Source organism: Liolophura sinensis, chromosome 7, assembly GCF_032854445.1.
Source record: "Liolophura sinensis isolate JHLJ2023 chromosome 7, CUHK_Ljap_v2, whole genome shotgun sequence".
Lineage (NCBI taxonomy): Eukaryota > Metazoa > Mollusca > Polyplacophora > Chitonida > Chitonidae > Liolophura > Liolophura sinensis.
The window spans coordinates 21,995,464-22,021,708 of NC_088301.1; the positions used below are offsets into that span (position 1 = coordinate 21,995,464).

Below are 26,245 nucleotides of genomic sequence, written 5' to 3' on the forward strand. Positions count from 1 at the left end.
TTTTCTTGGAAGATCGAATTGCATCTAATTATTATTTTATGTTTAACCTAACCAACGCGGTAGAATGCAAGGAAACATTTATCTATTTATTTCATTCGAGTTTTACGCCGTACTTAAGAATATTTCATTTATTTAAGCAAATAATGGAAGAATGGATTTTATATTTATTTATTTGAATCGAGTTTTACGCCGTACTCAGTGCAACCAGCATTATGGTGGGAGGAACCGGGGGGAAACTCACGACTATCCGTAGATTGCTGGCAAGGACCTGAGGGGAGCCCGCAAGACCTGGGCTTGAACTCACAGCAGCCGTATTGGGGAGAGGAACGCTCGGTCACGGACGCTCCGCACTTTTATATAACCGCTGGCTATGACAAGGCACATGTCTCTTAGGAATAGTAACCAGGCACAGGTACACTTTTATGAATTTTGTGCTCAACTGCTGTCATAACCTCACAGATGACATTAAACACTTTGTTTTCAGTTCCTTTTGTACCGAGAAATTTACAGTCAATAATTACGTACCTAGCTCTTGAAATTATCCTGTATTGTTGGCTTCTTTCTGATCGTACTTGTACTATCTTTTTACGTTGCCCAGCTGTGCAAGATGCTACGTTATCACTCACTGCGTTTCCTAAGCTTCATCTACAGCTCCAGGCCTTCCCCGACAACACACGTTCCTATACATCCGTTAACCGCTCTTCGACATCTCTCTATCGCACAAAAAGTGGCATTGATGCTGCCTACTACGAGCTCTGCATATCAACCCATTAGCAGGTCAGGAAAAGTACTTAAACCAGAAAATAATTTAACTAGATTGCGTTTCCTTAGCCTTACCCGGTAGGACATCCTCTGAGTTTATTTTTGTTTTATGATGTGTTTTCTTCACTTTGTTATGGAGCTTATGAAAGGCCTAGGAATCATTTAATGTTTACCAAAGTTCTGCAAAACTTTGCGTTTAATGAAGGACAGATGGACCCTGAAAGATTATTGTTTTATTAACACTTCATAAATTCATGATGTAAATGTAAAATCAGAGTGGTATATTTGCTTGAAGGACTTTATATGCCCTGCGTTCTATTTCATGACATCAAGGTTTATTTATATATTATCTGTATGAAATGCCGATACAAAGTGAGCTGGTTAGACTGCGGTTCATTCGCCCCTTCCAGAATAACTTAGATTACATCTCGACGCTGTCACTCTTGTTGAGATATACTGCCAGAAAGTTCAGGATACCGTATCAAGTTCTCCGCCCTGTATAGCATATTTTGTCTTCAGTAACGGCGTGAAACAACTGTCAAATGAAAAATAATTAATTAAATCGATGAAATATTCAAACAATATCGCATATACCACATTAAAATGACTTAGTTTTAAAACAAAACAAGAAAAAAGTTTTAAAAGAAAAATTACTCATGATCACAAAGACAACTTTTCAAGTTTAAAATAAAATTTATTACGTTCATTTCAGGTGCGCGTTGCTTTACATACGTATACACCCAGACGGTAGGCGATTTTTTCATGTTAGTCATTTGATAGTCAATTTTCACACAAGGACATTCTAATCGATTAGGTATAAATCTTTCATTGGTGTATGTGTATGTGTTTGAGGCTTCCGGTCTGCTGTGGACAGACAGTGCATGCACCAGCCAACCCAGCTGGGCAATCTGTGTACACGACATGGCAAGAAGCATGAGGGAACAGGTCAAGCACTAGTCGACGCTGTGTCAGAATACTGTAAGTCGGTAGAGCGTCATGCATAATGTCGTCGGCATGATATGTCAAATGAGGCAACACTAGGGGCCTAAATATAGGGACAGCGGAACGAGCCTGCTACATAGGACACCGTCCAGATATAACCGGAATAATATTAATAATTAATTAATAATAGTGACGTTAGAACCCGAGAAAAGAAACACATTAAAAATATTCTGATAATACCGTGAACCGCGAACCTTAAAAGAGAAGTAAACATTAGAATGATGCCAAAATCAGATGAAAGAGCGTCAAAACTTATTTATAAATATTTATACTTATTATAAATGGTCTATAAATGGTCTATATATATATATATATATATATATATATATATATATATATATATATATATATATATATATATATATATATATATATATATATATATATATATATATATATATTGTTTTGTTTTGTTTTGTTTTTTTCTTGTCAGGAAAAGATGGTATTTAGAAATATTTTTGTATGATGGGTATTTTAGACCACCTTTTGGTATTTATCGTCGTTGAACAATAGTGTTCAATATATGGATGTGATGCATGTTTAATAAATACATTTGAATGTAAATTTGTTGTTTATATCCAAACATATGCATTTAATCTGAATGATATTTTTATGAATATATCAAAAATGTAAATATGACCAAAATCCAGGTTAAACACATTTGTCAGCTGAAAAGGCCAAATTCTAGCGCAAATATATTTATTAAACATGTGTTACATCCTCATTTATAACAGTATTACACAAAGATCATATGCACCATAAGGTGGTCCCAAATACCCAGCATACACAAATTATTTTCAAGTGGCTTTTTCTCCTTACAGAAAATTCGACAAAAATATACTGAAAACCACATTTAGGACTACGACTAACTTTTCGCGCTCTTTTGTCTGAACTTTATGTAATTTTTAAGTTTTCTCCAACTTTAAATTTACATCCCAGATCGGTTGTCAAATCTCCTTTTTTTATTCGGGATGCAAGAGCTGACTGAATAAAAACAACTAAGTAAATACAAAAATGCCCGCATGTTATATTTTGATCAAATATTTAATGATTACGTGAAAAGCACGACTTGATACGGAATAATTCTTTAAAATTCATAATCCTGTCATGGTACTTGTTGCTGCCTGTTTGGCGCTCACCACTGAGGGGATGGAGCAAAGAAACAGAACTGGTTGGTTCTGTGTTAGTATAATGTGACTATATGGGGTGTCAAGTCTGGTGTCTTCTTCATGATACTTCACTGGCTAGCTTATTCCACCCATAGCGATGCCATGTGTTGTTGGCTAATCCTTACTGCAGAGTTGATCCCGTCGCTAGCTTTTTCACACCATAACGATAACCCACTGGCTCAATACAGCCAAATGCCATCGAGAGTGCATGAGAGTAAATGTCACAAATCTGAAGTTAATCCTGTTGCCTATGAAAGCTTTCAAAACTTACGTATCTAAACATTTCTAGAAACTAAGCGACATATACTTGCTGATGTTTGGAAATCTCATTTCGCAAACCCAAGTTACCTGTTTTCAAAATGGCCTGGTTTTTCTGCATTGGAAAAGTCCTGTTCGCTTTTGACCATGCCAGTAGCATGCTCACACACAAGTACAGGTAACTAATGGTTCCAGTGTACTTGTACTTTTACATGTAGTTTTATTGTACTTGCACTTTCTTGAGATTGAAGGAACACAAAGCCGCTATACCCTTGTCTAAATAGATCGCTTTTATGCCAATTCCATAGATCATCTTATTTGAGTTTCTAAAATTGGAAATTGAGTTAAAAAATAATGGGCGAAAAAAATATATTTGCCAGCAAAAACCCTGACCTACGTTCTGAGGGATGAACATAACTCTCTAAAACCATGGCAGACAAAATGATCAACTACCGCAGATTTACGGTGTAGTCTACAACACGTTTTGAAATTTTCTTTCCTTTTTCTCCGCCAGATTAATGACACAGCGATTTATCTTTCACCAGAATCGATGTTTTTTGTCCATCAGTGTTGCCTTTACCTCTTGATCAAAAGAAAATTTGCAGTAAATCCATCGGTAGTAGTCGCGTTGTAAGCAGCTTCATCAATTTTCCTCCAAACTTTGCCTAACATCTTATAAGGATTCTGGAATTACCGACGCATTCTCCATAATCACACTGGAGAGGTCTCCAGACGATCAACTCTTGTCATAACCCAATTCTTGGCTGTCCTGTAATAATCAAATAACCTCTGCATGACGGAAAAATTCCATTGCTCTTGTCAAAACAAACACGGTCGATAGACGAGCGAGGAAACGGCCATGGGAATTTTATCCGCATTACAACATAGAGTGGTGATTTGTTGAAGGACTGCTTTTTGAGGCTGAGGATATCGTTTTCATGCGCACGAGAGCTGGATGGATATTAGATTTGCTCCTTCACTCTTCCCTCCGGAGATCTGTTTGAAGTTACACCTCGCTGATTTTTATCATAATCACATCGGTTTTGATTTTTATGACCTTTACATTTGTCTGTATATATTCAGAACTCTATTATAAAGAGAAATGATATTTCCCCAGTTCATCGTCTTTCGTCACCCATGCGTGAATTGGTCTGTCCGATTGACATCCCTAAAAAGACGTTGGAGCTTCCGTGGCCTGGTGTTTAGTGTACCAGTGCAGCACGATGACTCAGGAGCCTTTCACCAACACGATCTCTCTGAGTTCAAATTCAGATTACACTGGTAATTGGAGGGCAGGTATTCCAGCAACCAGCGGGTGGTCGTGGGTTTCTCCTGAACATTGTCCATTCCCCCACCCCTGGCATAATGCTGGCCGCCGTCGTATAAGTGAAATATTATTGAGTAATCAAATAAATAACAGTTTTTTGTTTGTGCAGGCCATAGGAACTTGAACTTGTTGCCCAACTGACGGGCCTAGAAATAAAGCATTTACAGTAGAGGAGGACGGTGCTGATGGTGTATCCTTTGTCCATTATATTGGTGAAGATTTTGTCTGTCATTGTAGATGGTGCAGGTGATGTCAGATAAAGGTGATGGTGTACTTTTGTCTGCTATTGATCATGGGGTAGGTTTTTGTCTATTATTGGTGATTGTGTAGTTTTTTTCTGTTATCGGTGACGGTGCAGGTTTTGTGTGTGATACTTTTGTCTATTATTGGTAATGGTTTAGGTTTTTGTCTATAACTTGTGATTGTGTAGTTTTGTCTGTTATTGGTGATGGCGTAGGTTTTGTCTATTATTAGTAATGGTGTAGGTTTTGTCTATTATTAGAGATGGTGTACTTTTATCTGTTGTTGGTTAGTGTGTACTTTTGTCTGTTATTGTTGATGGTGTAGATTTTGTCTTTTATTGGTGATGGTGTAAGTTTCTTATGTTATAGGGGATGATGTACTTTTTGTCTGCTATCAGTGACGGTGTAGGTTTTGTCTGTTATTGGTGATGGTGTATTTATTTATTGATTTATATAACTTGTGTTTTACGCCGTACGCAAGGATATTTCACTTATGAAACGGCAGCCAACATTATGGTGGGAGGAAACCTGTCAGAGTCTGAGGGAAATCCACTACCATCGGCAGATTGCCGGCAGGCCTTACCACGATGATGGTGTAGTTTTCTCTGTTATTAATGATGATGTTGGTTTCTTCGACGCTTCGACGTGTAATGTGTCTGTGAGATATCCTACATCTGCACCTACAATGTATGAGACAAACCCAAAACCGGCACACATCATGCAATATGCATGCCCTGCCTGTCTTCTTCTACGCCAGAACTTCGACGTGTGTTTAAAGGGGAAGAACTGTGTGATAAAGACACCTGGATCGTCAAAGTTATCTCCCATGCAGATAATTCCGAGAGGAACGAACCATAAAATGGTGTATCGTAACATTCATTCAACGTTTTCATGTCGTTAAATGTGTATTAAAACAAAAACAAAGGTGTTAACAAGAGCCTTCATTAGGTGTTCGGAGTCCTATTGGAGAAATGGACAACAAGCTTGACGAGGGATGTTATTTTCTTATTTTATTTTATTTCACCGAGTCAATGTCTGACCTACATTTTTCCCTTTGTGTATGTTATAGCCTGCACGGTAATTCAGTCGAGCGTTCTCGAGGCTTCGGTGTTTATGAGTTTCGTGTCATTGTAAATAAGTTATAGATTCTGGAGATATGTATTGATGTTGTAAACATGTTTACGGCTAAACCATCCAGAATTTTCTTCACGTTAGTCCATAAATATGAGCGACGGAGTTGTGAAGCTCTCAAGCCTTTGCTCAAGTCCACTTGAGAGCAGTCATATTTACTGTCATTCATTGCGAAGGATTTTGAGATATCGGTGCCTCGGCATTCACGACATTCAACATCCATCATGTATAGCTTGCGTTTCGTCACTTCTTATTTTTTTTTATTATTTATTTTTTTTTTTGTTGAAGACTTTATTTTGGAGCTTGTATCGCTAAGTTCTCCGTGCGATTACGTACATTTTCATTTTAATTTACAAAGTAACTTTGTGTATATTTCCGAGGAGTGAAACATACATCACGGACGCTACTGTCAACCCGTCCGCTCTGAGAAGTTACACTTTCGCAGGCAGTTGTGGACCAGCCATGGTCAGCGGGCCGTGCCCTTGTCACTTGTCGGAGTATCATCTTTCCATTGGAGAATTCCTCTCAACTATGGATCCTATGGATTTGCGTGGACTGACTCGCCTTTGGAAGCCGGAATATTAGTATTTAGACATTGTCATTAGTAAAAGACTATATATTTTGTAATTAGTTGTATTGTTTTGTATATTGTCGTTAGTTGTAATAGTTGTCTTTTTAGTTCAGATATGTGTATTGAACTTATTCATGCGTCTCCCTGTTTCTTTGTATGATCTTGTGTAAGGCCAATCTTTGATGTGAGAGTTAAACAAGCCTATTGTTTCTCATCTTTACTCTCCGATAGTGGTACCTTTACAGAGAGAACCTCTATTATTCCCCCTTGGCTTCTTCCACAACCTAAATCAATATTCGATCACCAGAAATTTAACGTTTCCTCCTACCGTCGTGTGAAATATTCTTGAGTACGGCCTAGAACTAAAGTCAAACAAATAGTTAAATATGTAACCAAATATATAAAGTCAGATTTATTTATTTATTTCCTTGTTTTATGCCGTATGTATGAATATTTCTTTTGTAAGACGGCGGCCAGAATTATGGTTGGAGAAAACCTGGCGGGGCGGCTTATCTGCCTTTGGTAAGGCGTCTCAGTGAAACAGCACTAGATCAAAGAGAGGTGGAAATCCGTCCTTGCAACAAGGAGGAACATTACATACTCTCTGAGGATTTCTTCGTCGTCATATGACAGAAAAATTGTTAAGTACCACGTCAAGTACTCACTCACTCACTCACTCAATCCTCATCTCAAATCTGTCGACCGAGGCCAAAAGCTTATTTCACACATTTTGGACCATAGCCTAAAACCTAAAACCTTTTTTTAACAAAACAGAATTATTGAAAGATAGATGGGCTGAACTACGCATTACCACCGTATAGAATCAGCAATAAACATTTTATCAATTTGACTATATATTTAAGAGATTTAATGTAGGCAATAGTTTTACTCTAAAGCCCGAAATCGCTACGTGAAACGGCCCCTGGACTATTCTCCTGGCCTTACTGTGTGTTTTTTTCTAGGCATGCTTAAAGGGCAGAGATATTCAGTGACAGACTCTCCTGCGTAGTTACAGTATTGCAAATAACAGAACCCTTTCATTCGTGAAATGTCATAGCCTTATAGGAAACTATTTAAAAGTGGTAAGTCTGTTATATTCCGCTGTATATCTGGTCATAGTAGTATCAACGGAAAAATATTCGTAGACTTACTGAAGCTGTCCTCAAAAAACCTCAGTTAATGACTGAAATTTCGTATTTTGAATTATGTACATTATTCGCCTTTGACAGGGTAAACTGGGCTTAAAATCCATGATAAACTCCGCGGATTCACTTTGTGAATGGTTATGCTCATTGCAATCATGGTATTTACGATACTTAGTGCTTTTAATGAGGTGCCGTATATTGGGCATTTCTCGTTTAAAACAATTCTATTCCGTATATTAAGTTCAATACAGCATCATCCTCGTTAATTGCGTACCGGTAGTCTCTGTCCTCAAATTCATGAAAGGGTCTACACAATAAAGACAATATATTTTAATGGCTCGACACCATTGCCAGTGATTCAGTAAGTCAAAATATAAAAGACTGTATCATAAGATTTAGTGTGTTTATAATACTCTCATAAATTTAACAATATTCAATATGGTTTTCGAATTTTAACTTTGTTTGCTTTTTGTAGCTGGTTTTAAGTTTGTGCGTCTTTCTTCATAAAATTGAATGAACTGATTAACAAGCCGAAAACCATTTTCTCTCTCCTCGTCTAAATATGCTCTCGCCGCGGTATGGCTGCAGTACTGCCAACGTGGCTGCAATACAGCCAATGGTCACCCTCTTAATGTATGGATTCTGAACAATACAGCCAATGGTCACCCTCTTTATGTACGGATTCTGAACAATACAGCCAATGGTCACCCTGTTTATGTAAGGATTCTGAACAATACTGCCAAATGTCCTCAATGACAACGAGTCAAACTCGTTTTCTGTAAGCAGTTGAGGTAGCGCCAGATGTTGACATTCGTGCAACAAGGGGAGAATTTCATACTTTCAAAGAATGGTCTCTACATTTTGTTTATTTATTTACTTTGGTGTTTAACGTCGTACACAATAATATTCCGGCCAGAATTACAGAAGGAGAAAACCGGACAGAACCAATATTACTGCATGGAAAACGTTTGACAGACTGAAAAAAATGGGAGCCATCTTGGATAATATTAAGTATCCACATGAATGAATTTTTAAATCTGAACGAGATAGGCAAGTTTGATAAATGGTCTATGGGCAAACACAACCGGTTGATAAATTGTCTATGGGCATGCACAACCGCGGTTGATATGTGGTCTATGGCCATATAAAACCGGTTGATACAACCGGTAGGGCATACACAGTTGGTGACATGAAGTAACTTGTTGTTTTTTACACCCTGAACACAATGCCCTGTAAGGGACAAAGTCAAAAATAAAATATCAAATGCCATATAGTATGAAAATCAACATTTTATTATCCGATAAATTTCGTCCACTGGCAGGTAAATAATGGGAGAATAAGGTTTATTGATAATCTGAATAGTTGATCAAAAATAGTTTAACATGGTGAGCAGAAGACACCAGCGTCTTCGCTCTTCTCGCAGTTGTGTTGACCTACTGACGTTTCCAAAGGACACTGGAACAGACTTGCCTCTTCCCCTGAACACATAACATCGTCTAGGTGAATTGGTTGGTGAATCGAACCGGAGCCAAAATACTGCTGAATTGTAGCCAATCCGCCACAATAACCTAACTGTCGACAGACAACCCTAGCGTCGTTGTTATCCCAGCTATCATCGCACACACTGCCCCATGTTTCATCGAGCATCACTTCGAGGCGGCCGCTTAACGCTGTGGGGCCGTTTACCAAGCGCATACACGGCGTCTCCACGTTGCACTCGACGGCGGCATCCATCCTGTGAGGACAGCCGGGATTCGCGCCCAGAGGGCAGAACATCAGATTCGATTCGTTGCCTTGACATCCCATAATCGCGTAAAACACTGGCCCGTTCGCAGATGCGAATGGATTATTCCCGATAGCGGTTCCATTACAGAAGCCCAGCTGTCTGCAGACGACGGTGGCTTCGCGATCGCCCCAGCCCACGTTACAAACTGTCCCCCAGGTACCGTCTTGCATCACTTGCACCAGCCCCTGATGGCCGTCTCCACCTGTCAGCCGCAGATCACACGGTTTGCAGATTACTCCTGCGTCTTCGGAGTGGTCACAGTTGAGAGGAAAGATGTGCGAGCACTGGTTCAGATTGTTTTCACTACCTGAACAGTTTACATAAGACATTAATATTGGCCCGGTGCCTTCTCCAAACCTGGCCCGGTAGGTGGCCTTTCCTCCGCAGTACCCTAATTGACGACATACTACCTCGGCTTCTTCGTGTCCCCAATCGTCGTCACAAACTGACCCCCAACCTGCTTTAGTCCTCACCTCAACCCTACCGCTGGCCAAATTGATCCCGCCCACCAGGCGTACGTTGTCTGCAAAGTGAAGTTGTAAATGACAAGTGTTAATGTTTAACTGAACAATGCGTAGCTTTCCAGCGCAATGGCCACTCGAGCCCAAGGTAGAATGACCAATATTCTCTTGAAATACATGAGTAATACGTTACCAGTTTGATTCAATTATTGATTTATTGATTAATTTATTTATCTGATTGGTGTTTTCGCCGTTCTCAACAATATTTCATTTTTACGACGGCGGTCAGCTTTATGGTGGGAGGCAACTGGGCAGAGCCCGGAGGAAGCCCATGACCAGCAGCAAGCTGCTAACAGACGTCCGACCAGAGAGGAAGCCTGGTGAGAGACTCCTGGGTAGGTACCAGCTTGCTAAACTGATAAAACAAAAAAGAAAACGTCTTCACAAAGGCAAAAGTGAACAATATGTACATGTAATGAGTAAGAATAAATTGCTCTCTTCATTTTACAAAAACATTTCTAGGGAGTTATGTTTAACTACAGACATTCAAGCAAACGATCATTCAATACATTACAGTACAATCAGCGGCCCACAACTTTCAACCAGCTACACACTGGTATAACTTAATATATTTATGGTCCTGTTGAAGACGTTAAGCATGACACCCAACACTGCCACACTTTACCGACACGGGGCCAACCAGTAATTGGGTCTACGCCCTATGACACCCAACACTGCAAGACTATACCGACACGGGGCCAACCAGTAATTGGGTCTACGCCCTATGACACTCAACACTGCCACACTATACCGACACGGGGCCAACCAGTAATTGGGTCTACGCCCTATGACACCCAACACTGCAAGACTATACCGACACGGGGCCAACCAGTAATTGGGTCTACGCCCTATGACACTCAACACTGCCACACTTTACCGACACGGGGCCAACCAGTAATTGGGTCTACGCCCTATGACACCCAACACTGCAAGACTATACCGACACGGGGCCAACCAGTAATTGGGTCTACGCCCTATGACACTCAACACTGCCACACTATACCGACACGGGGCCAACCAGTAATTGGGTCTACGCCCTATGACACCCAACACTGCAAGACTATACCGACACGGGGCCAATCAGTAATTGGGTCTATGTCCTTGCGCTGGCAGCCAAAGCAGAACGATGTCTAGGGACCAACGTGGGCTTAATTAATTCCATAAATTTGTGCCCCGCTATTTGTGCCCCGCTATTTTTATTGACTCAAGATCATTAAGATTAGCAGCCTCTAGGCTAAACAAAATGACTGAATATCTCACAAATTAAGTGATACACACTATCTCCAGGCGATATGTATTTCTCATGGACATTCTGTATTTGTACGTATGACGTGCTTCCCCACTTACGCATGTTATCCGAAACTTTTATCTACATGTTGGAGCCAGTTCAGTTTTTTTGTCATCTTGTTATGATTCTCTCTATAATGCCAACAAAAATTCACATCCTTTCAATGTTCGTGCTCAGGATATTTTGCAAAAAGCTGGGGTAAATTTCGGGCGTTTACAGAAGGAATGTCTCCCGCCATTTCCACCCGTGGAAGGTCCAACTACCATCTGTATCCATGGACCTATATCCTATATGCAGATTTCAGACAGTCTTCGCTACATTTCTGTGATTTCTAGCGAACATGTCTGCAATAATTGTTGTACATACATGCAAATTTATACCGATGCCTCTAAGTGCCCTTCTACTAGTAAGACTGGTGCTTCTGTTTGCGTACCAGGATTGCGATGTGAAAAAGTTCTTAGACTGTCGGATAACCTGTCTGTATATTCAGCAGAGCTCTAGGCAATTCTGAATGTTCTTCTCTTTCTTTGGATTTAAGGCCATTAAGAGCTGTTACATTCACAGATTGTCTCAGTGCTTTACAATTTATGACGTCATTTACATGGATAAATGCTATCCTGTTCTATACGCAGTAGTTTTTCTATCGTCCTCACTGTTCTTTGCTGGTCTTGACATTTATTTCTCCAGGGTTCCTCGGCATTCTGGAGTTTCTGGTAATGCACGAGAAGACAGACTGGCCAAATTATCGCTAAGTCTGCGTGGTGTCACTTCTAATATCAAATTGTCCATATCCATGGCCCTAAATGAAGTAAAGTCATTATCATGTCAAACTGTGACAAACTGAGAGGGGCGCTACGGAGAAGGGTCGTGTTTAACCCGGTAGTCAAAGTTCCTAACAACCTACATTTTTTCTTACCTACAAAAGTAGAAATCTTGTGTTTCCGACTTCCATCAGAACACCTTCCAGTTAATAGCTACTTGATTCAAGGTAAGAGATTCAGATCCGACTGAGAGGGCAATCCATCATGTTTTACTAGTGCACTGCTCAAAGACAAATATTCCTTTCTGACCTTGTAGACGTTGGACTTGTTAAACCAACTGTGAGGACGGCGCTTTGTCCAGCGAAAAATGCAAGTTTAGCATTTAAAGCGGTAGGGAATTATTTATGTAGGATCCACAGATTTTAGGCCACATTACTGTGGCAATAGTTCTCTATGGATTGACCAGTATTAATTAGAACAGTACAAATCCCTAAAACACATCCTATTGCCTGGGCACAAATCATTCCATGGCATGGAGTCGCCATATAAACTAATTTATGTATGTATATATCTACATGTTTTACAAGGTACGCGCTATCGCTGCTCGCTGCGTACTTCTCACTAGCACAGGTTTTGTCTACGTGCCTTTCACTCTGAAGACGCCACTATGTAGTTATATATGGATTGAGCGGATTGTTCGAAATATTCGCCATCAAATGGCTCTCAAACATTATTTATTATTTATAATAAACTCTTACGATGGCGACCAGCATTATGGTTTTAGGAAAAAACCGGTGGAAACCTACGACCACAAGGTTGCTGGAAGACTTTCCCACGCACGGCCTGAGATTGAACCTGCATGAGCTGGACTTCCAACTTACAGCGACCGCACTAGTGAGAGTTATTGCGCCGCGCTGGCACGCTAACTACTCGGCCACGGAGGGCCTCCAAGCATTATTTGATGACCATTTAAATGCAATGATATGTGAAAATACACCAAACTACTTCCCGCTTCTGCTGCTCTTAGATTTATATGTATGTATGTACGTATGTACGTATGTATGTATGTATGTATGTATGTATGTATGTATGTATGTATGTATGTATGTATGTATGTATGTGTACGTGCGGGCATGCGTGTGTATGTGTGTGTGTGTGTGTGGATGGGTGTGCATGTATGAATGCTTTTCCGTCGTGCTTAACAGTTTTTCATTCATATTCGGTGTTTGCACATATACTGTGTCTTCTCGTGGCAGGGCGAGTCCATGCCACCACTGAAGTATCATGCCAAAGACAGCAGACATGACACCCCACTCAATCACATTATACTGACACCAAACCAACCAGTTTCTTTCTCTCTTTGTTCTAGCCTCTCAGTTCTGAGAATTAAGCGAGGCCACTCCTAGAAAGCAGATGCTCAGAAGTATCATCAGTATTTTATCAACCTGGAGTTCAACGTTCTGCGTTTTTGCCAAGCTGCTCTAAGCATATTTTCAATGTACTTATATTTAGGTTACTTGAACTTAGTATTAGTGAAACAAGATTGATTTTAAAGTGTTCGCATAATTTTATGAGTCTGTCTAACAGATTCACCGATCCAGAACGATGGTAACACTATTTCGACCTTCCTTGTGATTTTGGTTTCTGCTACCATTTTCTTGTAAACTTATGTACATTTCATCTATTTTTTACGTTAATTTATGTATATATGTTGTTGTTTTTTTGCTGAGAAACCCTCGTGGTCATTAAGCTGTCGGAAATCCTGATGGAATGAATAAAGAATTGAATTAAATTAAATTAAATTAAATTAAATTAAATTAAATTAAATTAAATTAAATTAAATTAAAATCATGCAGCAGTCGTTGGAAGTTGGTGACAACAATCAGGCATAGTATGAGTGCTTGTGTACTCCAGCTCCCTACCACCAGTGTAGCGTAATTATTTGTAGGTCCCACGAGGAAAAGTTGGACAGTCACCTGCCAGTGGTCGGCGTATAATGAAATATTTTTGAGTGTAGCGTTAAACAACAATGAAATAAAATAAATAAATATTCGAAGTCTCATTGTAAGAAATTAAAGAGTTAAACCTACTAAAACAGGTTATTCGTCCATTTTTCTCAACCTGCATTGTTGCTGGGGGGCATTCTAGTAGGCAGTCGTCACTCTTCTCAGTTTTCACGCGACACAGACAATGTGAACTTCCGAATTCGGCTCTAACTCCTACTCTAAGGGGGGAACAGTGCTGCACACAGGATCCTCCTTCCATCAGAGCACCTGAAAGTATAGAAAGAATAAAAATTATGCTTAAAACTACAAGTATGGTGATAACGTACCGGGCCTCCGGCGCTTAATGGTTAGCGTGCTATTGTGGCACAAGACCCAGGAGTCTTTTATCAATGCGAACGCTGTGAGTTCAAGTCCAGCTCATGGTGGTTTTCTCTCCAGGCGTAAGTATTTATTTATTTATTTGATTGGTGTTTTAAACCGTACTCAAGAATATTTCACTTATACGACGGCGGCCAGCATTATGGTGGGTGGAAACCGGGCACAGCCCTGGGGAAACCCACGACCATCCGCAGTTTGCTGCAAGACCTTCCCACTTACGGCCGGAGAGGAAGCCAGCATGAGCTGGATTTGAACTCACAGCGACCGCATTGGTGAGAGACTCCTGGTTCATTGCGCTGCGCTAGCGAGCTAACCAAATGAGCCATGGAGCCTACCCCCCCCCCCCCCCCCCACCCCTCGGGCGTAAGTGGAAAGGTCTGGCATCAACCTGCAGATGGACGTGGGTTTACCCGTGCTCTGCCCGCTTTCATCCCACCATAATGCTGGCCGCCGTCGTATTATGATATATTCTTGAGTACGGAGTACCACCAATCAAATAAGTACATAAATATAAAATTCAAATATTTAAATGTATTTAATTCTATGCAGGTTTTCAGTGATGGTCCGATTCATGATTTAGTTACCGCGTCTAGATACATCCACTAGACTGCACTCTGAGGCTACCTAAAGCCCATTACGCTACACATCAGCACAAGCTACTAATGTTAGCTTAGCGTATTATGATTCGTAGATACACACTTAAAGCAAACTATTTTAATAATGAAACGACAGATTAATATGTCATAACATTTCACTACATATTAAATATTCATTTAAAGTCAATGGAAATCAAAATTTAAGTATCTATATTAATCATAATTTTGTCCTGATGAACTTCACTGGTAGTACAATAATAAGGCTCAATGGTGTGGCATACATTGGGGCCCCCTTGGCCGAGGTGGTTAGCACGCCAGCATGTCCCAATGACCTAGGAAGCTCTATTCAATGTGCTCGTCGTGAGTTTAACTCCAGCTTCTGCTGGATTCCTGTCCGGCTGTACGTGGAAAGGTCTGGTACACAGAGTTGTTATTCAAATTTCTACTACCTGTGCCTCTTAATATGGGCGGGTTTAAGTGGTCACCTATCTCATTTGCATAAAAATATTAAATAAATCACCAGAAAAGACCATGTTACTTACACACACACGTTTTGCTGTCTGGTTTCGGTTTGTACATGGCTGGGCAGGATTCAACACATCGGTCTCCAAATTTGAAGTTCCGACACTTCCGACACGTGCTGTCAGATCCGGAACTATGGCAACCTGGGAAAAATTGAATTGATCAAATAGATTTCCCCTTCTGCCACTTATATTTACTTTGTATTTAGTCACATGATCACATTGGCCTTAATGGACTTCCTTAAGTCTCACTCAAATGGTACAATTGGAGTCAGTCAGTGAGTGCTTGGGGTTTAACGTCGTACTTAACAATTTTTCAGTCATATAACGATGGGGGAATTCTTAGAATGCACTAATGCGCCTCTTTGTTGCAGAACGGATTTCCACCGCTCTTTTATCCAATGCTGCTTCACTGAGACGACTTACCGAAGGCAAGTAAGTCGCCAATATACTGAGCCATTATACTGATACGGGTCAACCATTTGTTGCACTATCCTCATTATACTGAACGCCAAGCGGAGAAGTTAAAACCCTGGATTTACCGCTCCCGAAGCGGGAGGCTAGAACAACTGTGCTATCGGGGCCGATGGTACAACTGGAGAATGAAAATGGGACATATGCTATTTCGTGTGATTGCAGCATTCGAAAACATCGCATCGTCTGAACACGGCTTATGAAATAGACTTGACTGTCTTCATACCACTTATGGCCTTCGACGATTCCGTGTCACCATAGTGTTTCCGTCACTGAAGTATCATGTCGAAGACACCAGACATAATACCCCACCCATCAAATAAACAAATAACACCCCACCTAGTCACATACTGACACCGGGCCAACCAGCCCTGTTTCCTTGCTCTCACCTGTCAGAGCTGAGCGCCAAGCGAGGCAGCAACAAGTACCATTTATAGTCTGCGGTATGATGCGTCCCGTGTTTGGTCCCAGGTCTCCAGACTTCGAGTGGAACGCTCTAACCACTAGGCCACCAAAATGGTCAAGGAAGCTAGTGATACGTCATGGGAGAGTAAATATCTATATATAAACCTACCGATGCACTGTGGATGGCATTTCTCCACACAACGTCCTTGCTCAAGTACGGTCCCTCCCAGGCAAATCTGCGTCCCCGGGGATAAGGCAGGGAACAGTTCCACGTTCATGATTGTCGCCTCAGTCTCACCATTTCCAAAAGCATAAAACCGGACGTGCAGTGGGTCGTCGTCCTCATACACGGCGTAAACATAGGATTCCGCCTGGAGAAAGAGGCCATGCAAATAGATTTATTTATTTATTTGATTGGTGTTTTACGCCGTGCTCAAGAATATTTCACTTATACGACGCAAATAGATAGTTATACGCTCACCTTATTCGGGGCATGTATCTGTATAACGGATACCTGCATCCATATTCATAGTTCGTAGTGCAGTGATGTCATAGCTGCTCAGAGGCAATCATCAGGACACTCTTTGGTCACGTGACTAGGGTACTTGAGGTGCAAATAGGTTTTGGAGAAGAATGAGGAAAATAAAAAATACAACCTTCAGGTAAGAATTTTTTCTGAAAAATGTAGGATGAATGTGCCTAGCCTTCCAGTAACATAGTTTCAGTGTCCTATTTGTGCTAGTTTACTTTGGGAATCGGCAAAGATAAACATGTCCCTTCGCCAGTTAACTACATGTTATTTATCACCTCCTGCCTCCATGCGAAGGTTATGTTTGACATTTACCAGCATGCATTTCCCTCTGTCCTACACACATGCTACCTCCTGCGTAAACAAAGACCTCCACTCTGACTGAAGCGGTTGACTCTGATACGTTAATTTCAGTAGACTCGCGAGTTCACGCACGTTTAGACAAGATAAGCTTGAGGCTATCACAAATTAACGCGGCTACCATAAGTGGTTTATGGTTGAGTAAACAGGGGCGTAGAAAGCGGGGGTGGGGACAAGGGGAACCATGGTCGTCCCACTTTCAAAAGTGGGGACCAGCATAACTTTCGCCCCCCCCCCCCCCCCCCCAACCCCCCACCCCCACACACATTTTTCAGGTTCTGGAAATCATATATACTTGTAACACAAACAGGCCCTTTGTCGTATAAAACATCACGCTATTGCAAATATATTTCTCGATAAACTAAATATGGTAAACGGCGATTTTCCCGGTGCACATTACATTTAATATAGGGCCTACATGTTTTTTCCGTCCTTGGGCCTACATATTTATATATGTTTATGAGTTAGCTCCCTTAGATGGGACTCTTCAGTCGATTGAAATGGAGCCGCCAGAACTCTCTTTTTATGAGAGTTGCTTAGCGTAGGCGGTTTTCTGAAGTGCAAATTTTCTTGCCTCATGTACTAAAATAATGGTCTTTTTATAATAAACATTATTCTGCAACCGTCGGTTTTATATTTTCTGCATTCATGCAACCATAGCTGCAATTGTCGTAAGGTTGTGAATTTTGATTATTTATCAAAGATTTTGCTTTTCCCAGATCACATGGTATAGTGTCACGAAGTTATATATACCTATTTTTCCAAACTAATAATGTGCCAAAATTACACATGTTTATGTAAGGTTTGTTTGTTTTAACTTTCAGTACAAATATAGAAGTATCATATATTAATATATACAATTCTCCCACGGAAGGGCAAAATCATCTACAGTGTAATTTGACACAAAGGTGGACTCATTTGTCTCCAAACACAATCTTTTTTTTTTCTGATTTAGTGACTGTGTTTCAACGCAATGACCTCGCAGTTCTATTCAGCCCAAAAGCAGAATAATTATTACATTTGTACAATATATGTACTCATCGGTGCTGAGTTATTTATTTCATTATGGTTTATCGTCCTTCCAAGATCATTTCACTTAGGACGGGTTGCAAGATTCATCAGTGAAGGAAAGATAAGTAACCGTTGTAACCACCGACGCGTTACTGGCAATTCGCCTAAATCAGACGCACGCCTCTTTCCTGAGCCGAAGGCCTTATCAAAAAGTGTATGTATACATGTGAATGACATTGATTTCAATCAAAAGCAAGCCAGCGTGAATAGGCCGGCAAGTTTACCACCAAGGCCCAGTGAAAACATGGATGTTTCTTTTCAACCATTCTCCTCCATACGAGTTAAATGCTTGTATTAGTCAATCTACACCAACCTTTCTCCGACATGCATAAATTTAATGTTGAATTCTGGATAAATTGTTACAATGTTCTTTGTTGACCCGTGGTTCTCCAGGCAAAAACGTCAACAAATGAGCTATCTCAATTTTTTCAGGCAGGCTTAAATAGTCAATAACACATCAAACTGGCATATCTAAGATACGGCAAATCGTCTCTAAGGCGATGTAGCTCCTTCAGAGCTTCCGGGGCCTTGGCGGCCCCTGGACCCTCGCCTTCTTTGCTGGGCATTGCCCCCCCCCCCCCACCACCACCACCCAACCCCACTTCGAAATTGTTTCCTACGCAACTTGTATACATCTACATCATGTATGTAACTGGATTAGTCAGCTCAACGGCACACGTTATATCTAATACGTAAAAGCACATCTTCCATTTGCGTTATTTTGCGAGAACCCCCACCTTCCATCTTCCATCTGCGTTATTTGCGAGAACCCCCACCTTCCATCTTCCATCTGCGTTATTTTGCGAGAACCCCAAACTTCCATCTTCCATTTGCGTTATTTTGCGAGAACCCCCACCTTCGCTTCATGTAGTGCTGTTCTACTTATTCTGATCAAAACTTTGCTCACCCCGTTATCAGCAGTTTTCCCGTACTTAATGGACAGGCGGTCGCCCCCAGCAAACTCGTGAAAACAGACAAAGTAAGACTCATACAGCCGTGGATCTCCCAAGCTACGTGCCTCGGCATCGCTGATGAATTTCATGACTCTGTTACCCTGAAACATCAACTCAATATTTAGTTATTTATTTATTTGTTTATTTTTCTCAAGAAAATTTCTTGACACTGACACAGGCAATTTTGATAATGAATACAACTGATTTTACGGAGAGCGGAATATAGGCGGCAAGCTGGAAGAAAAATACTACACCTAGAGTGGATATTTGCAACATACCTACCATATCTGCCATGTTAGGGCGATAACACGTTAGATCCAGAAAACTAGCCCAGAAAACTAGGATCTTTCACCAGATCTTTTCACACAAGTTGATTATGCCATATGTGCATGGCGCTACACATAAGTAGAGTTTTATTAAAGTTTTTCTGAGAAAATCTAAATGCTAGAAATGAACGAAGTTTTATTGAGGTCCTATTTACTCTACAGGAAACATACCTTGTAGATGGCCACTCCCTGAGGCCCAATCTGCAAATAGTACCACGTCGTTCGATCACGTGGTATGACCGAGAAAACAATGAATATGTCCCCTTCGGAGGCAGCCGTGAAGAAAACACAGGTATCATGTTTGGAGAATCTCTCAAACGATAAGCGTTTGAACCAGGCCAAGTTACAAGGGATCGCTCCAACTCCGTACTTGTCCCTGCAATATAGGGTATGCTCACCTTATTCGGCGTGTGTATCTGTATAATGGATGCTCGCATGCATATTCATAGCTTTGCAGTGATGTCATAGCTGCTCAGACGCAATCATCGGGACACACTTTGGTCACGTGACTAGATGCAAACAGAGATAGGCTTTGGAGAAGAATCTAGCATGAAAAAAAATATGTAACTTTTAGGTAAGACTTTTTTTTTTGCTTTAATGTGCCCAGCCTTCAAGCAATATAGTTTCATAGCACAAATGTTTGCCAAAGTATTGTTGTCAGCGCCATGGTTAAATGTGGGATACTATAAAGGCATACAGTATAAAGAAGTAAATGCGAAGGCGGACCACAGAGAGATAGGCCTCAGTTAGAGAAGTCATCCCATGTGTTGCTTAACGCCATACTCGAGACGTTTTCACTTATACAATGGCGGTCAGTTTTATGAGTGGAAGAATTTGGAGTGGCCCGGGTATAAATCATCGACCTTTGACAAGCTGCTGACGAACTTTCCCATATGTGACGTACATATATGTGCACCACAGTGGTGGTAAACATGTGGTCTTCAACGAATGTCACACAGGTTAAAGTTGTCATCAAGGCTAAAGCCAGAAAAGCCAAAAATTCTATGCATGGCGAAGGCCAGGATTGAAATCACCCCCCCCCCCCCCCCACCCTCTGTGCCCTAGGCGACTCTTGAAAATCCAGGCAATCTAACATAAACAGATATAAAAAAAAATTTATTGAGCTTATTTTCATACATATTGTTTCGTTCTTCCTCTTCCTTCGTCATGCGAATGTTAAGGCAGGAATGCCTTTGTAGACATGTGTTAAAATAAGTGGTAATAATAACAATTTTCTGTGTAATTTCATTTGACCTATAAATATGGCGTCTAAATAGGCCTAAGTCACCCGCGGGGAAGTTCCTCAACAACTTGCCAAAAATCAGTGGTATTCCGGGCACTCCGGTTTCCCTCAACCCATATAAACTATTCTTCATCTTATAAAATGAAATTCATGACTACGGCGTGATACACAAATCAAATATGAACAAAATTAAGTAATCTTACCTACTTAACTACCTACTCTCCTACTGTAATATGCAACATCACAGTCACTTGTGCTGTAATACTTACTTGTGTTCTTCAATTTCATGAAATCTCGATATTGCTTCGACTTTGGCCAGCGGTAGGCCCCTCAGTGATTCGGGTAAATTTGGCAACACTTTGCGAGATTCGGTAAAAGAGTCTTCAGTCAAATACAAAAGCCCAGATTTGACCTCATAATCCAAAACGAGTCCGCGAATTGACATCTGAAAGTAGATCCGAGCAACAACACATATTATCCACTGGATATAAAAAGTGTCATCAACATCATATTATCCACTGGATATAAACAGTGTCATCAACATCATATTATCCACGGGATATAAACAGTGTCTTCAACATTATATTATTCACTGGATATAAACAGTGTCATCAACATCATCATACTATCCGCTGAATTTGAACAATGTAGTTATCAATGGTAACATATTATCCAGTGAATATGATCAGCGTGGTGAACAACGTCATATTATCCACTGGATATGAACAGTGTGATGAACAACGTAATATTATCCATTGAATATTAACAATATGGTGAATATAATAACACTGTCAACTGAATATAATGACCGTGGTGAAAAACGTCATATTACCCACTGGATATGAACAGTATGATTAACAACGTGATATTATTCACTGAATATGAACAGTATGGTGAATAACATATTATTGTCCTTGAATATTATCAGCGTGATGAAAAACGTCACATTATCCACTGGATATGAACAGTATGATGAACAACATCAAATTATCCACTGGATATGAACATTATGATGAACAACGTCATGTTATCCACTGAATATGAACAGTATGATGAATATCGTCATGTTATCCACTGGATATGAACGGTGTGGTGAATAACATAATACTATCCACTAAATATAATCATCGTGATGAAAAACGTCATATTATCCACTGGGTATGAACAGTGTGTGGACAAACATCATATGACCCATTGGATATGAACAGTGTGTGGGGAATAACATTTTATTATCTACTAGATATGAGCAGTGTGATCAACAACACAAAAATATCCAATGGATGTGAACACCATGATGAACAACATTATATTATTCACTAGATATGAACAGTGTGATGAACAACATCATCTTATCCACTGAATGTTAACAGTATGATGAATAACATCCTGTTATCCAGTGGATATGAACAGGGTGAGGAACAACATCATTTTATCCCCTGGATATGAACAGCACGGTGAACAGCATCGTATTATCCACTGGATATGAACAGGGTGAGGAACCGTACCATATTATACACTGGATATAAACGGTGTCTATAGCAACATCAAATCATCCTTTGAATGTGAACAGTCTGATTACCAACATCATCCCCTGGGTATAAAAAGTGGGGTGCAGTGACATGCTTACAGGTGTAATGTAAAGTTTCGTCCGCTGTATAACATTCCTGCAAAAAAACTCAATATTTTGCTGTTTTACAGCGGAGGAAATTAGTGTAAATACTTAAAGTCCAAAGATCCAGGAGTACATCTACAAAAATCTTCCTTACTGGTTTCGATGTGATCTAAGACCACTTGATGAAAGTGTAGTTTTGATTTACTTATTTATTGAATTGGTGTTTTACGCCGTACTCAAGAACATTTCACTAATAATTGGAAAACGGCGGCCGGTATTATGGTGGGGGCAATCCGGACAGAGTCCACGGGAAATCAACGACTATCCGCAGGTTAGTTTAGTTTTGAGAACTCCCCATATGCAAACGGACAGATACGGTATGTTACAGCTCATGGACAGCTGACTATCGCTATTGTTGCAAAGGCTGTATTGTCTTTGTCCAAACATAGGCCCATAAATAAGCATTTATAACCACTAAATAACAAGAAAAATTGTGGTTAAATATGTTTTTTCCAAAGACCAAAAAGGGTGAATGGATCAAATTAAATATATCGTAAATTTTAATAATGCATGATACGTTTTGAAAGATTCCACAAAGCAGATTTTTAAAATTAAAATCTAAAACTTCTGTATCATGCTTATTTGATTGAAATTGGTACAAATTTATCTTAATATATTACTAATTATTACGACTATTCGAATCTATCGATTCTATATTATGTTGAAAGTCTCGTGGTTTTCAGATACGAGTGAAAATTGATCAATCAATGCTCATTGCTGGACAATCCGGTAATCACTATTATTAAGAGCTGGTACCTTCCCGTACTATCACACTAAATTTACAACAACAACATGTTACGACTTACGATACCGTAGTACGGTAGTTTCCATTGGTCATTTTGGATGGTATTAGGTGCCCATCCATATATAGTAGCTTCATATTTGTGCGCTTTTTAGGCAAAAGTAGTATATATGTATGTATGCATGCATGTATGCATGTATGTATGCATGTATGCATGTATGTATGCATGTAGGTATGCATGTATGTATGCATATATGTATGTATGTATGTATGCTTGCGGTTTTATGTAGTACTTAACGATTTTTAGTGTATGCATGTATGCATGTATGCATGTATGGATGTATGTATGTATGTATGCTTGCGGTTTTATGTAGTACTTAACGATTTTTTAGTCAGATGACGACCTGGTGTCATTATGGGCGTGTACATATACCTGTGTCTTACCAACGTATCATGCTGCAGACACCAGACATGACACCTACCCAGTCACATCATATCAACACCGGCCAACCGGTCCTGTTTCTGATTGAGGGAAGGATTAAATCTCATACCACCCACCTTGAGGCTGGAAGTTACATTGCTTCCTCCGTTGGCGTAACCGTCATATAAGTGAATAACTCCGTCCTTGCTGCGCACGAACCATTTCCTGGTCAGTTTGTTAAAGAATACAACCAGCACTTCCTCCTTATCCCCGACGCCTTCAATGTCCAGCGGGCATCAAAAAGTACCTAGACATCAAACATCACACAGAAGTAACAGTTCAACATGTACAGCCAATAAGAAAGAAAATAAAAATCATATGAAAGGCAGTGAAGTTAATAAGTCTCAGTGGAAAGAGCACTGAAAAGCCATATTAAATACCACATTTATTAACTTTTTATTACTTTTATTTTGGATGGTTGAATTAATAAATTAGGAAGCCTAATATTTCAATCCTATGGTGAATTTTTGGACCAGTTTAGGTTCGGTGACGTCAGAAATACCTATTCGAATGGATATTTTGTGTCGATAAATTGCACTAGTGAACGTCATAAGAATTATATCAAAAGGTAAAAATAAAAGTATAACTCAGTTTCGCATCACTGGCACCTAAACCACATCAACACAATAATCTATAAAATTAGGACGAGATTTGATTGATCGATTAATTGATTTATTGATTAACTGCTTTATGGATTCATTGCTTTATGGATAGATGGACTGATATACTGTCACAGATTTATTGATAATGTTATTGTAATTTGTTTAACGCCATACTTAAGAATTTTTATATGATGGTAGTCAGTGTTATGAGCGGGTAAGCCCAAGAGCCCACTAACAAAAAATACCCACCTTCGGCAAATTACTGATGTCATTGTCCTCATAATTAGGAGACCAACTGTGCTACATCCGGTTTTCGACCACAAAGAGAAGATGGCCGTTTTGTTTCTATTGCCTCTGTTCTCATTTCTTTTTTTCTCACATAGTGCCAGTCTTACTTCTGTCCTTGGTAGCATAACACTTGTTGCTCGATGTTTCTTTCTGTTTGTGAGCTTTGTGTTCACGATTGCTTGGGAAACGGATCTTGCTACCATAAACTCTATCAGCCACAGTGTCTTTCTGTTTGATAACAGATACACAAGAAAATGTATCTTGTATTGCTCTGGAGCTAAACTTACCTTAAAGTGAGATCCATCTGTCAAGTTCGCCCAAGCCATGATGTCTCTGGCTGAGCTGGTTAAGTCATCGCCGGCTTTGTTGACGTCACAAGCAGTACCGCCTGGTGGCAAATATATGTCCGTTGAGGGAATGGGGCCCTAGGGAATACACGTTTAAAAAACATTTTAAAACATGCATTTAAAGTTTTCTTTTTTTTTTTTTTGGGTGGGAGGGCAGGAGCTTAGTTGCTGTTATGAGTCTGACAAAAGAGAAGTAGAAATATTGCTTACGTAAAGACTGGCAAATTATTACGAAATAAATGTATTATTCAATGTTCAGCTTGGTACATTGTCGCAGTGCCCATATATCAAGGAATTATTGTAACTGTCGAGGTGCAAACGGGTAACGTCAACAGGATATTTGTTTATGTCAGCTTCGTACAAATGGAAGATTGGAACTGGTATATTTTTGTTTGAAGTATATCCATACATACTTTTACCAAACAGATTCATAACATAAGGTACTACCTTTGCTATCTTGATTTCACAGTAAGAGGGGTTCGACGGCGGTTTATTGAAACGTTTTTCTCTTAACATGCAGCTCTATATTTTTTGAAGCAATTCCTTTTTAAGACAAAGTCAGTTTAAATGCAGAGAATCCTGATTCCTTGGTTTTTCAACGGGTGGTATAAAGCAGAAGTATGGTTTAAGCCGTGCCACTGCAGATAAAATTATTTGTATGTACCGCACTTGACCTAAAATTTCGTCCATGAATAAAATCACCCACGTGGCCTGATTTAAGAGCTCTGTTGATGTCCAAAAAGTATTGTGAAATTTTGTTAGGAGGTAGGGTGATGATACCCTACAGGAAGAAATGTTGGTATCAGTATTAGAAGTAAAATTGCAATATTTTTTCTTTATTCTCAAAAATGGCAGTATATTGGCGAAATTTGAGTACAAATACTGTACGTCGAATATGACACAACGAGCACCTCACCTCTTCCAGGTACACTGAGATGGCTCTTCTTCAGAGCATTACAGCGCCTCCGTAACGCCCTGTTTGAAGGGATTTGGCTGAAGTGTAGTCACAATATCGCCTCTCCTCCGTGTATTCGGTGTCGTTCCTCTCGTCATCATGGAAATTCTGGACGCGAATCACGTAGTATTTACGGCCCGTCCTCTTCTTCGGTGTGTAGGACCCTAAGCAACCGGGAAATCAATCGTCAAAGAAATTTGTCTGAGTAGGTCTACGTAGCACGATAAACGTTAGTGAATGAATTGTAAAGAAAATGTGTCAGGAGTACGAAGGACCCTCGACAATGGGAAAATAAACAATCGAGAAATTCTGCCTGGGTATATTGGAGCCTAA

The 26,245-nt window shown here is 40.0% G+C and overlaps 1 protein-coding gene across 6 annotated transcripts in view; it reads right to left on the reverse strand.

Moving 5' to 3' along the window:
* Positions 1-8,878: 8,878 nt before the first annotated feature.
* Positions 8,879-26,245, reverse strand: part of LOC135469660 (scavenger receptor cysteine-rich domain superfamily protein-like) — a 38,315-nt gene continuing 20,948 nt past the window's right edge. For 5 of the 6 annotated variants that reach the window (XM_064748208.1, XM_064748210.1, XM_064748206.1 and 2 more), the window contains 3 exons: positions 25,874-26,076; positions 24,898-25,035; positions 23,801-23,967 (listed from right to left, as the gene is read on the reverse strand). Coding sequence is in view for 1 of the 6 variants with exons in the window: in XM_064748204.1 (XP_064604274.1) it covers positions 8,985-9,916; positions 14,054-14,236; positions 15,486-15,608; positions 16,513-16,714; positions 19,211-19,357; positions 19,754-19,958; positions 21,095-21,270 (1,968 nt within the window). In the remaining 5 variants the exon portion in view is untranslated. Of the gene's footprint in view, positions 9,917-14,053; positions 14,237-15,485; positions 15,609-16,512; positions 16,715-19,210; positions 19,358-19,753; positions 19,959-21,094; positions 21,271-23,797; positions 23,968-24,897; positions 25,036-25,873; positions 26,077-26,245 lie in introns of those variants that run through there. The other variant, XM_064748204.1, reaches the window with a different exon arrangement.